We start from the raw sequence: 12,468 nt of genomic DNA, 5'->3' as shown, positions 1-12,468 counted from the left end.
TAGATAGCGTTAAGCATTATTCCCATGTACTTCAGAGTTATGAGATTATCTTATAATGAAATGCAGAGATAACACAAGTTATCTAAGAAACTCTTAGAAACTCCTTCTAAAGTAATTAGTGGAAACTAATTTCTAATACTGAACTATTCTCTTTGTTATAAAATGAACATGTCTTATCAATGTATACCTATTACTAATCCATGTTAAATGAATTCAGGAAGCCAATACTTTTCAGTTAGTGCTTGCTATCATGAAGAAATAACTCATGTTCAAGTTGAGGATTATGAAGAACTGAAACACAGCCCTGGCTATGCGGATAAATAACCTAACATCCAAAGTTGGAGTTCTCATTCTAAGTCCGAAAAATTACTTATTTAGCAAGACAATTAAGGGCTAGCAAGTGAGAGAACAGCTAAATCTACAGCACTCCATTGGAAAAACAATTACCAAGTGAAAAGATTCACTAAGAGTGTGACGATGGAAAAAAGGCGGGGAGGGACTGGAGTTTTGGGCAGTCAGGGAGGGTTGACAAAGCAGAAATGCTAATCTAATAAGGACGTGGGAAGAAAATATTTTTTAAAAGGCACAGAAAAGATAATGAAAGCTAGGACTCGAGCACACAGGAAAGCCCCAACACAGCCACCCTCTCCTCCTCCACTCTGCTATTTATAGCAAAAAGCGCATCAACCCTAAAGAAGGTGGATTAAGCCGATGCTCCCAAGCCCTCAGCATTAGTCCCCCGTTGCTGCTATAACAAACTACACCACACTTAGTGGCTTAAAACAACACAAATGTGTTATCTTATAGCTCTGGAGGTCAGAAATCTCAAGTGGGTTGGCAAGGTTGCATTCCTTCCGGAGGCTCTAGGGAAGAACCTATTTTCTTGGGTTTCCTAGATTCTAGAGTCCCGAGTGTGTTCCTTGGTTCATGATACCTTCTTCCATCCCCAAAGTATGTCACTTCAACCTCTGCTTCAATCACCATATCTCTTTCTTACTCTGACCCTCCAGCCTCCCTCTTTCCCTAATAGGGACACTTGTGATTATACGGGGCCCATTCCTGTCCGACATCAGGAAAACCTTCCTATCTCAAGATCCTTAACTTAAACACATCTGCAAAGTCTCTTCTGCCATGTAAGCCAACACATCCGTAGGTTCTGGAGCTTAGGACATGGATATCTCTGGGGGATTACTATTCTGCCTTCCACTCCCTTCTAGGCAACTTTTAGCTGTTTTTCATATTCCCATGGGGGAAATTTTTATTTTAACTACAAGGGTACTACGACTTGAACTATCATTAATAACAAACGAAATGAAAAATGTAGTAAACAATTCTTACCAGTTTCCAATGAAACGAGGGTCATTCTGATCAAGGTTAACAGGATTTCTGGGATCGACATAAAAACCAATAAGAAGTCCACCTAATAAATATCCCACTGCAGGACCAAGTGCTCCCATGACATACATGATGGCTGAGAAGACACAAGGGGAAACGTGAAATAGAGAAACATGGTCCTTAAGTTTCAAGTGTGGTCTAATTTCAGTCATACCACGTATATATGTCACAGTTAAACCCAGGGAACAGCATCCAAAACCAAAGAACTTTAGAGATGTGTCTATATTTACATTTGGGTTTCAAATCATGCCCTTTATTCAGCTGCTGCCTATTGTCCTTTTAGAACATTAGAATCAAGTCTGGACAGCTTTTCAGTTGTTGTTGTTGTTATTGTTTTAAAGATTTTATTTATTTATTTGACAGAGAGAGACACAGCCAGAGAGAGAACACAAGCAGGGGGAGTGGGAGAGGAAGAAGCAGGCTTCCCGCCGAGCAGGGAGCCCGATGTGGGACTCGATCCCAGGACCCTGGGACCATGACCTGAGCCAAAGGCAGACGCTTAACGACTGAGCTACCCACGCGCTCCAACTTTTGTTTTTTAATAGAAGTGCTCAGGTCCCACCCCAGACCCACTAATTTAAATTTCTGAAAGTGCTAGTTAATGAGCAGTCACTGGATAACCCAGAGAAGATAAAAGGTTGTTTCAAGATTAAAAAATAAATAAATAAAAGGTCATCTCAAGATAAGAAGAAAATGAAAAAAAAGTAGATGTCACTTGTCACAGCTGGAAGATTCCAACAGAATGACGGAACTCAAGGCCAGGTTCTGCCATGAAGCTGGATTTAATCGAGTTGGCAAAGATGCTTAAGCACCTCAAATCATGAATATTTTTCAAATCACCACTTTGGAGTCAAAGAAGAGCTCACAATGCATTTGGTTTATTGCTAATTGAGGAATCTTACGTAAAGATTAATAAATCTCCTTAAATGGCATCAGTGAAAAGATCGAAACAGATAGCACCAACCCACAGCTGCATTAGAAAATAATTTTTTAAAGCACATGACCAAAGCAGGAGGGGAAGGGGTTGTATCAATAGATCAGAAAGTGTGTCATTCTATCCAAAAAAAAAAAAAAATTGGCCATCAAAATGGGCTTATAGCAAAAAATAACAATAAATTCATTGTCATTCCTTTATACTATTTTCACTGCTGTGATTTCAAATAAAAAAATAATTTGTCAAATCTTAATTTTGAGGTAGGATATGAAATTCCTTGAAAGTCATAGAAAAATCTGGAGTGTGGCTAACACTCCAAATCCACTTTTTTTTTTCCTGTTATTTGGAGAAAAATCTATAAACACTGTTAAGATGCTCCTGTGTTCAAGGCATGATAAACTCAGGTATAACATATTTCTCATTTCTACTGCCATCATGCACTTAAACCACTGAATAAATACCTGGTTTGCCATACCCTTTAAATAGTACTATATTTACCAAAGAGCAAATTGAACTAATCAGAATAACTTCACCTTAACTTTATCTTCTGCACCTAAATAAACTTTGAATAAACTTGTACCTCCTGTGACTTATAACTACAGACAGTAATTTAACACTTGCTCTCACTTTTCACACTATTTCAAAAGAGAAAGCGCACCGTTTATTTATTTTACAGAATCATCTGCTTGTAACAATAAGACACTAGCTGCTCCGACTTCTCCATCTGTGTTTGGAAATGGAGAATGGGAGGAAGCATAGCCACAAGTAATTGTTGGCATTCTTTTGGAAGCACGCTTTCTGGCATTCTTTTGGAAGCATGCTCTTAATAAAACAAAATCAGAGTTTTGATAAATATCTCGTTACCCTCTCCATTTATAGCCTGAAACAGAACTCAAGAAGAAACAGTGCTTTTTCAGTTCCAGGTTTTCCCATATGCATATGGAGATAAAATTTATGTTTACACCTCCAGGCAAACCATTTACAACTTAAAACTGTAATGAGGCCAAAATGTGACATGAATCATCTTCCCAAAATAGTTCTGGCATGAAAGAGACTGTCTTACAAACACAGACAGGGAAAAGGGTACTTCCGCCATACTGTTTATGCCTGGGGTACTTGAGGGCAGTGTCTCGGAAGGCCCAGCAGCAGCGTGCAGCATGGGTATTGGCAAGACCTCGCAATTACACAGTGAATGGAAAACCAGTTAAGTCACACTCACCCAAAGACCTTAACTACTTTATAAAATACAGAGAAAGCTTTTAAAATGCAGCTATGCAATCAGAAGAAAAATATTTGTAATATATAGCAAACACTGAGGCCAACTGAATCATTCTCATAAATAGGTATGTACATACATTTATATAACTGTACATTGACGTTATACTATGTAACTATACTACATATGCTATATCTACAAATCAGTAAGTATGTAACACTAGGGATGGAGAGAGAGAATAACTCGTTGACACAGTCCCATTTAGTAAATAAATCATTGTGGCCACTGAGCTAACATTTATTAATTGATTAACCAATGGCACTCATTCAGAGCTTAACAGAGGGGCAAATTGTTGATGCAAATTCATATCCTCACTCTCCCAGTCCAAAACTCCCAATCACACACACACACACACACACACACACTGCCTAAAGAAAGTCTAAACTACTCTATCTGGAGTTCAAGGGTGGGACAAGTTGGCCTCCTGCCACCATTTCTTTTTTTTTTTTTTTTCCATTTTAATCTTAAAACCTACCGCCTACACTCACGACTCCACACTGACTGACTCTCAAAACAGGCCTGGGCAGAGCCACCTCCCTTCCCTTGAGGACCCACAGTGCCCCCAGGCCTTCCTATCTGTGTGAATCCTGCCCCTTCTTCAAGGCCCAACCAAGTCCAGCACTACCCATCCTCCCCTGAGTGGTCTCTGTCTCTTCAGAATCCCTGTAGACGACATATTGTCTATTCCAGTGGCCTGCACACCTTTACATCATGCATCCCTATCAGTAAAAGGATTTAAACATTTACCCAGTGTCCTTTTCTGTATAAATAATGTATATTTCCCACCAGCCTCATTCTCACAGCTCACACCTAATATGTCAGTAAATCCTGCTGGTTCTACCACCAAATCATAACCAATATGCCCCTCCCTCTCCATGCCTCTACCTTGGCCCAAGCCACCAAGGTCAATCATCTGGAAAATTGCTCCAGGCCTTCCAACCCATATCCCTGCTTCTGCCCTTCCTTCCCTACAATGCATTTTCAACTGGACAGCCCTAACAATCTCTAGAAACATGAGCCACATCATGTCACTTCTTGGTTCACACCCTCCAGTGGCTTCCCACCTCCCTCGCAATAAAAGCCCAAATCCTTTTATGTGGCTACAAGGACCTGCCCCCACACTAGCCCCACCCCCTAGGATCTCTCGGCTCTGTCTCCTAACCTTCTCCTGGTTCACCCAGCTCCAGTCAAACTGACCTTCTCCCTCTTCCTCACCCTGCCAGGCACATTCCCACCTGACGGTGTTAGCACTTGCTCTGTGTGGGTGTGGGTGTGGTTGTGTAATGCTCTTCCCCCAGGTAGCCTCATGGTGCACTCCCTTCCTTCCTCCAGGTAGTTAATCAAATAGTCCCTTCTCACTGAGGCCTTACTTGGCCATCCTATCTAAAAATTTAAAACTTTTTCCCCAATTCTTCCCACTCTTTCTCTGCTTTCTTTTTCTCTCCTCAGCGCACCCAACACACTCTATATTTCCTTTGTTCATCTTGTGTATCACCTGTCCTCCTCAACAAGAACATGAGCTCCAGGAGGGCAGGGATCTTGCCAGTGGTGTTCACTGACGAAGTAGTGTAGAACTAGGCACTCGACCCACCTCACTCCCATTATCCATTACCTTCAGCACTCCCAGTCAGTCCCGGAACGTGCTGCCGTGATTAACAACAGGTATCAGTGATAAAAGTCGTCTTCAGTGTATATCAGCTCTGGAGATATTAGCTAATCACTATCGAGTGGGTAGTTTCATGTTTTTTGACCGTGTGCCATCAGAACGGAGTACTCTGCATTGGTTTTCTGTCATGACGAGGAGCTTACACTGGGAAGTCCAGGCTATCCAATGAACTAGCGATAGAAATAGAACTAGAAGTTCCAAGTTTCAAGAGTGGCCTAATTCCAGTCATACCACATATATATGTCACAGTTAAACCCAGTTAACAGCATCCAAAAACAAAGAACTTTAGAGATTGTATCTGTATTTATATTTGGGACTCAAATCATGCCCTTTATTTAGCCACTGCTGCTGTCTTTTAAGAACATCAGACTCATCTGGAGAATTTTCCTCTTGCACCCCAAAGGACCGTCCTACATCTCCCCTGGATTGTACGCAATTCAGCTTCATACCCCTTTCAGAGAACCCTGGACCATTTCATTCATTTGAAATTGAGTATGCCTTGCTCTTCACTTCTACTTCTTCTTCAAATGTTTATATCTTATCTTTCGAAGTAGCTCTTTATCCTGGACAGCAGGAGCCATATCAGATACAGTACTATGCAGTGGTTAAATCCCAGACTACAAATTCCTGGGTTCGAATCCCTGCTTCCATTATGCGTATAAAGTGCTTAGCATATAACAAACATGAAGAAATATTAACTTGCATTTTTTACATGTTGAATGATCACCTATTCATTCTCTAACAAGTATTATTAAGTATTAATTTTGTATAGGCCAAATACATGCATTATTTAACAGAAGGCATATTTATCTTTATATTACCTTAATAAATTATCTTTTCTGGAGTCACTGTTTTTGACCCAGGAGTTTTCCTCACACAAAGGCCAGCATAGACTATCTTCCCGAAGCTGAGAATGTGCCTGTGGCTATTTTCTTTTTTTTAACCTTTAGGTTTTTTTCTAATGATTACAAAATATAATATGAATTCCTTGTAGAAATAACTCTCAAGAGCACAAAAACAATCCTTACCATCCAGATAATGATGGTAACAATAGTAATAAATACTTTTTACTATTCATATACTGTATAAGTTTTTTAAGTAGCTGGAATTACACAGTAGTTATTTTTCTGTAATATGTTTTCCCATAATACCTCAAACATTTCTTACATCAATAAATTCTTCTGGAACATTCGTTATGGCTAAATGGTGTGTCACCATGTGGCAATGACCTACTTCCTTTAATAATACCTCACTGGTACCAGCTAGCCTATCACCAATATCTGATTGGGGCTATTCTTCTGAAGATTATATCAACCCTTTGTTACTACATATGATGCACGGAACTAGACCCCAACCTGAGGGTTACAACCACCCACCCAAAACCAACCTCAGCTGGGTGAGCTTTTGTAGAGTTAAGAAGCCACTATTAAATGAAGGGGTCTGAAGGGCGCCTGGGTGGCTCAGTCAGGTAAGTATCTGCCTTTGGCTCAGGTCATAATCCCAGGGTCCTGGGATGGAGCCCTCCTTGGGCTCCCTGCTCAGTGGGGGGGTCTGTTTCTTTCCCTCTGTCCCTCCCCCCATATGTATGCTCTCTCAAATAAATAAATGAAATCTTTAAAAACTAAAAAATAAATAAATGAAGGGGCCTAAAAGGCCCCTTCAGTGGGGGGGAGGGACATCATGGCTGGTTTGACAAAGAAACAACCTTTGAGGAAGGCTGACCCACCAACAACTTAGTAACTGTCTCTTCACCTGCTTCTAGCATGTGAATCCTGCACTTAACTTTCCCCCAAGTTGTTTTACCTTTTACCTTCCATTTCAATTTTCTTCTTAAATTATTTTTCACCCTATTTTGTGATCATTTATGCTTCTTTACATTAAAGCACATTAACTTCTATTTTTAATCCCATTTACCTTCACATTTTTAACTTTTCTCCTCCTGTAGATTTAACCTTTATTCTAATCTAATACCTCTTTTTACTTTTACATCATAAACAGTTTTAGCTGCTGCTCTCTTACTTTACTTGTAATGCATTTTATCTTTTTTAAAACACTTTTTGTAAGAATTTTGATCTAAAATTAACTATCAAGTTTCTCTTTCAAATTATTTGCTACCTTCTATTCTCATACCTTAAGTAAGTTTGCTTACATTTTTAGCCCTAATTATATTAGGTTAATTTTTTTGCAGATTTTATTTATTTATTTATTTGAGAGAGAGAGAGAAGAGAGCACACACGCACATGTGCATGCACAAGCAGGGGGAGGGGCAGGGGAAGAGGGAGAAGCAGGCTCTCCACTGAGCAGGGAGCCCCACTCAGGGCTCAATCCCAGGACCCTGGGATTATGACCTGAGCTGAAGGCAGATGCTTACCCAACTGAGCCACCCAGACACCCCTAGGCTAATATTTTATTTTTATAAACTCTCTTGATTTTAAACTTTGAATCTTTGTTATACTCCTGAATTTTATGTTATTTTCATGTTCAGGGCTTTCTCTTTCCTTTTGTATCCTTCTGACAACAGCTTCTTTTAACAGTCTTTGTTTATCTTAGTCTTCTCTTATATTTTGCTTGTTTTGTGATCAGTTTTGGTAATAGCTCACTAGAAGCTGTGCCTGACCTCCCAGCTCATCCAGGCCCATCTCTTCCACCATCTCTGTAGTCCTGCTCAGCAGCCCTGCATGGCTTTTCCAGCCAGTTAAGGATGGTAGTGTGAGAAACTGAGGGTTAATTCTCCCCTGGGCTCAAGGCTCACTTTGCACACGGCATATCTGATTAGCCAGACGCCATGACTACTGTCTCACATGAGCCAATCATGACAAAACATGAGTTCTAAACCCCAGGTCTCTGATGTATAAGCACTGACTCTAAAACAAGCCAGGCCCACAGAGTAAAATAAACATGCCAGAGAGCTCTTCCTCATCCAGCTGCAGCCTCTCCTGGGGAGGGTCCTATGGGTTGACCTTCCCAATGGCTACTCGAGAGAGGAGGCATAACAGCACCCTGCACAGCTCGCCTGCACGTTTCATCCCTTCTTAAAGCTGACACCTCCACTTCTGGCAGAGTTAAAAGACACTCCTCCTACCTTATCACAAAAGCCCAACTTGATTGCATTGGTATTATCTCAAAGAGGGTTGTTTTGTGTGGTTGGCAGCAACGAGGGGAACAGCTCTCTGAACTCTACCGAGTCCGTGTTGAGTAACTTAACCTGCTCCTGAATCACAAGAAATGATTCCAGAACTCCTAATAGTGACCAACCAGCCACGAGCTTTGCTGGACTTGGGAAACCAGGGGCCAAATCAAAATCAGCAAAGATCTTAGTATCACAGATCACTAGTGGCACCTCCTTCCTAGCCTCAACCCCAAATAATGAGTAGGGCTCCACATTGCCAGATCAGAGGTCACTCACTCGTCCCAGCTGCTCTGTGATGCCAGGCCCTGGGACAAGGAGGGGGCATTGCAAAGATCCATAAGATGGATGCACAGTCCTCCAGAAGAGGAAAGGTAAAACCAACTATGATTCAAGACTCCATGAGTAAGTGCAACAAGCACCAGCAATATGCCATGGACCATGGGAGAGGAATGATTCACAGTAACTAGCTAAGGAGGGAGGACAGAGAAGCCTTCCTGGAAAAGATGACTTTTGACATAAGCCTGCAAAAATGGGCAATAAAGGACACTAGAGGCTGAGGGGCCCATGTGGGCAAAAGTATGCAAGTTCGGAAGTGCATGGCCTGTTCAGGGAATCGCAAGTGATCTTGACTTGGAGGTGCAACTGCCTCAGAGAAGAGTAACCACCACTGACTCCATCCTAGTCCCATGCAGGGCTCTAGGTACCCAGCCTTGTGCAGGCAGCCCAGTTGCTCTTCTCTGAGGACAGTTGAGGATGGATGGCAGCATTGCACCAGCTTCCCCTACCATTCAGTGGCATTTAGAAATGCTTTTTGCTGTTGTTTTTCACATGGCAGTAGAGGAACAAGTCACTTCCACTGTGCGAATGAGGGCAGGCCCTGACATCGAAGAGAGTGGGAAGTCAGAGCACTGGTCCTTGGGCTCACCTGAGCACTTGACTGTCTCCCCCCACTATCCTTTCCTCTCTCCCTCCTTCTGTATCAGTCACTGGAATGTAGTCAGAAGTCCCAGCTACCATGTTACTGCCAATGGCCTCTCCTTCCACCTCATTCCTGCTGTCCCTAGCTCTTGGAAGAATAAAAAACTCCCCTTCTCATTCATTCTCTTCATTTATGGGCAGAATTCAACTGGGTGGACATCTTTTCTTCCTATCTGTTCAGTTTCTATGTTCAGTTTCTATGCCCCCTTCTCTTGGCAAAAGCAATTCCATTTTCCTTTAGGAACTACCCACCCTTCACTGCACAGCCTCAATGGCCTGTTATCCATGGGGCCCTGTCCTCCATGATTCCCTTACCTCTTTGGATCTATATTCAAATATCATTCCTCAGAGAAGCCATAGCTCACCACATATCTAAACATGGCACCCCCCATCTTCCCCACCCCATCACTCTCTGTCACCTTGCCCTGCTGGGGTTTTCATTATGGTAAATACTGCCAAATACCAACAACTACATTTGTTTGTTCGCTTATTCTCTGTCCCTCCCACTGGAATGTCAGTTCCATGAGAACAAGGGCCGTTTTCTCACCGATCCCTTATCAATGCCTGAACAGTGCTGACCATAAGCTCTAATGAATCTTGTTGAACAGAGAAGGGATGAAGACATGGACTTCCAATGTGAGTGAAGTAACAAAAGCAATAGAATGAAGTGGATTCATCCTTGCAACATGACCTTGAAGAATCATCTACTGGTTCCTGTTCCCTAGACCCCTGGGGCTGTGCTGTCCTTGCCAGCCATCCCTACCCACCTTCCCCATAACGTCCTTGGTTTGACAGACCTGGCTCCTGTGATTTACAGCCACAGAGCCTTGATTCCTACTCCCAAAACACCTCCAGGCCCGACCCTTACTTCTGCCAGTCTCTCCAAGGTTAACACCCACCCCAGCTGGGTTTCCCCAGTTCTCAGAGCCTCATTGCAGTCGGCCTGGATTTGCTGTACCCTCATTTGAACTTGGTGCCAAATTAATCAGCCGCTGCTCCATGTTGCTCCCCACTTCCCACTTTTCACCACTCGCTGTCCACCACGTCCCCCACATTCCCTCTGGCACAGGACTCACTTTCTCAGCTGCCCTGCATGGCCAGTAAATGCTGCCAAGAACTGATGATGACAGGGTTCTGGGTTACAAGCATAATTTAGGCTCAGTCCCAGGACCTGGGATTCACCCAGGATGGTCCCACGGAGAAACGTATTGCATGCATGCCCATTCAACCCAGTCGAGGACATACTGATAGGAGGCCACCCTTTTGAATATAGTTTGGTGGTACAGCTGCTGCAGACAAGAAGAGGAGATGAAAAGGAATCCACACTTCACTGTGGTATCACGGCAATGACACCAGCTTGCATTCAACTTGCACAATGTCTTGAAAATTAGCCAAAGTACTTCACAGCACCAGGGCACCATAGTTAAAGAAAATATTCCCTCGCTCGTTCCTTCCACTCCCAAACAAAGGCAGATAAGAGACCTCTGATCTCGGTTATTTGGAATGGCAATTTTTTTTTCTCCTTTAAATGATTCAGTTATTTTGACACAGGCCTGACAGTAAAAAAACAAAACAAAACAAAACAAAACAAAACAGCTGCCACAGCAGTCAGGGAATAGTCTATCACTTCGCTAAAACATCCAGAGAGCATCTTAGGTCACAAACGAGAAGGGAAAAGGGTTTCTTTAGGTAGGTTCCGAGTGGTTTTTCCACACGACCATAGCAAGCAATAGCTGGTTTAAATTCACTATCTCCCTTTAGAAATATTTTCAAAGGAGTTCATTTCTAAAAGGAAACACAGGATGTGTATATGTATAGAAGGAGACACTTACACTGAATTAATACCTGGGACATGGGGCGGCGGTGGGGGGGTAGGTTAATGTGCTGCGCTTTAAAACATCAAATTAGCCACCTGTGAGGGGCCACTATCACCTCAATCCAGTCCTTAGAAAGGACCACAAGGACAACTGACATGAAAACATTAAAAAAAAAAATGTCAATTTTTTAAAGTTATATTTTGGGGCAAAAAAAAAAAGTTTTATTAAAAGGTAAGAATGGATTCCCTTAGAACACAAATAGAAAATGTATAACAGAATAATCAAAATATTAATAAGCCCATGAGAAACTAATTTGACTAGTTATCAAAGAAATAGAAGGTACAAACAATGAAATGCCATTCTACTAAAATAAACTAGCAAAGACTGAATTGTGAGAGTACTCAGTGCAGATATAAATTAGTGAATTCGTTATTCTCATCCATCGCTGGTACCAAGTTACAACTAGATAGCAATTCACCAATACATCATGATGACATGTATCACTGCATTTTGTATATAGAAAAGGAGAAATGACATTAAAAATAGTAACTAATTGGGGCACCTGGGTGGCTCAGCTGGTTAAGCCTCTGACTCTTGCTTTCAGCTCAGGTCATGATCTCAGAGTTGTGAGATCGAGCCCCGAGTCAGGCTCTGCGCTGGGCATAGAGCCTGCTTAAGATCCTCTCTCTCCCTCTCCCTCTGCCCCTCCCCACCTCACTCTCTAAAAAATTAAAAATAGTAATTAACTACATTTTGATTCATAATGCAACTATTAATTTTAATGTTTACGAAGATTTTTTATATCTTGAGGAAATATTTATTTTAAAAATTTAAAATTTAAGTGAAATTCTGTTTACAGTGTGATTGTGTCAAAAAACATACACTTTTTAAAAAAGACCATTTACAGAAAAGCTACTAGAACCAATAAGTGGATTTAACAAAGTTGCATGATATAAGATCAATATTTTAGAAATCATACTTCTATATGCAAGTAAGTCAGAAATAAGCACCATTTACAATAGATTTATAAAATATAAAGTACTTAGAAATAAATCTGACAAAATACAGGAAACACCTATACACTTAAAATTACAAATACTGCTAAAAGAAATTAAAGATGATCTAAATTAATAGAGAGATATGCCTTGTTTGTGGGTTAAAGGACCGAATATTGTTAAAATATCAATTTTCCCAAAATGGATTGATAAATTCTACCCAATTCCAATTAAAATCCCAGCAGACTTTTTGGAGAATTGACAAACTAATTCTAAA

The 12,468-nt window shown here is 41.3% G+C and overlaps 1 protein-coding gene across 1 annotated transcript in view; it reads right to left on the bottom strand.

Moving 5' to 3' along the window:
- SLCO5A1 (solute carrier organic anion transporter family member 5A1) overlaps window positions 1-12,468 on the bottom strand; it is a 132,664-nt gene that overhangs the window by 77,852 nt on the left and 42,344 nt on the right. Inside the window, exon 3 of the mRNA XM_045896424.3 lies at window positions 1,339-1,471. Coding sequence (XP_045752380.1) covers window positions 1,339-1,471 — 133 coding nt within the window. The remainder of the gene's footprint in view (window positions 1-1,338; window positions 1,472-12,468) is intronic.

This window comes from Mirounga angustirostris, unplaced genomic scaffold (genome assembly GCF_029215605.1).
Source record: "Mirounga angustirostris isolate CCGP_5_RB_7025 unplaced genomic scaffold, mMirAng1.0.hap1 SCAF_4, whole genome shotgun sequence".
In the NCBI taxonomy this organism is placed as follows: Eukaryota; Metazoa; Chordata; class Mammalia; order Carnivora; family Phocidae; genus Mirounga; species Mirounga angustirostris.
The sequence above is the reverse complement of the archived record's forward strand: the minus strand, read 5'-3'. Positions and strand labels throughout refer to the sequence as shown.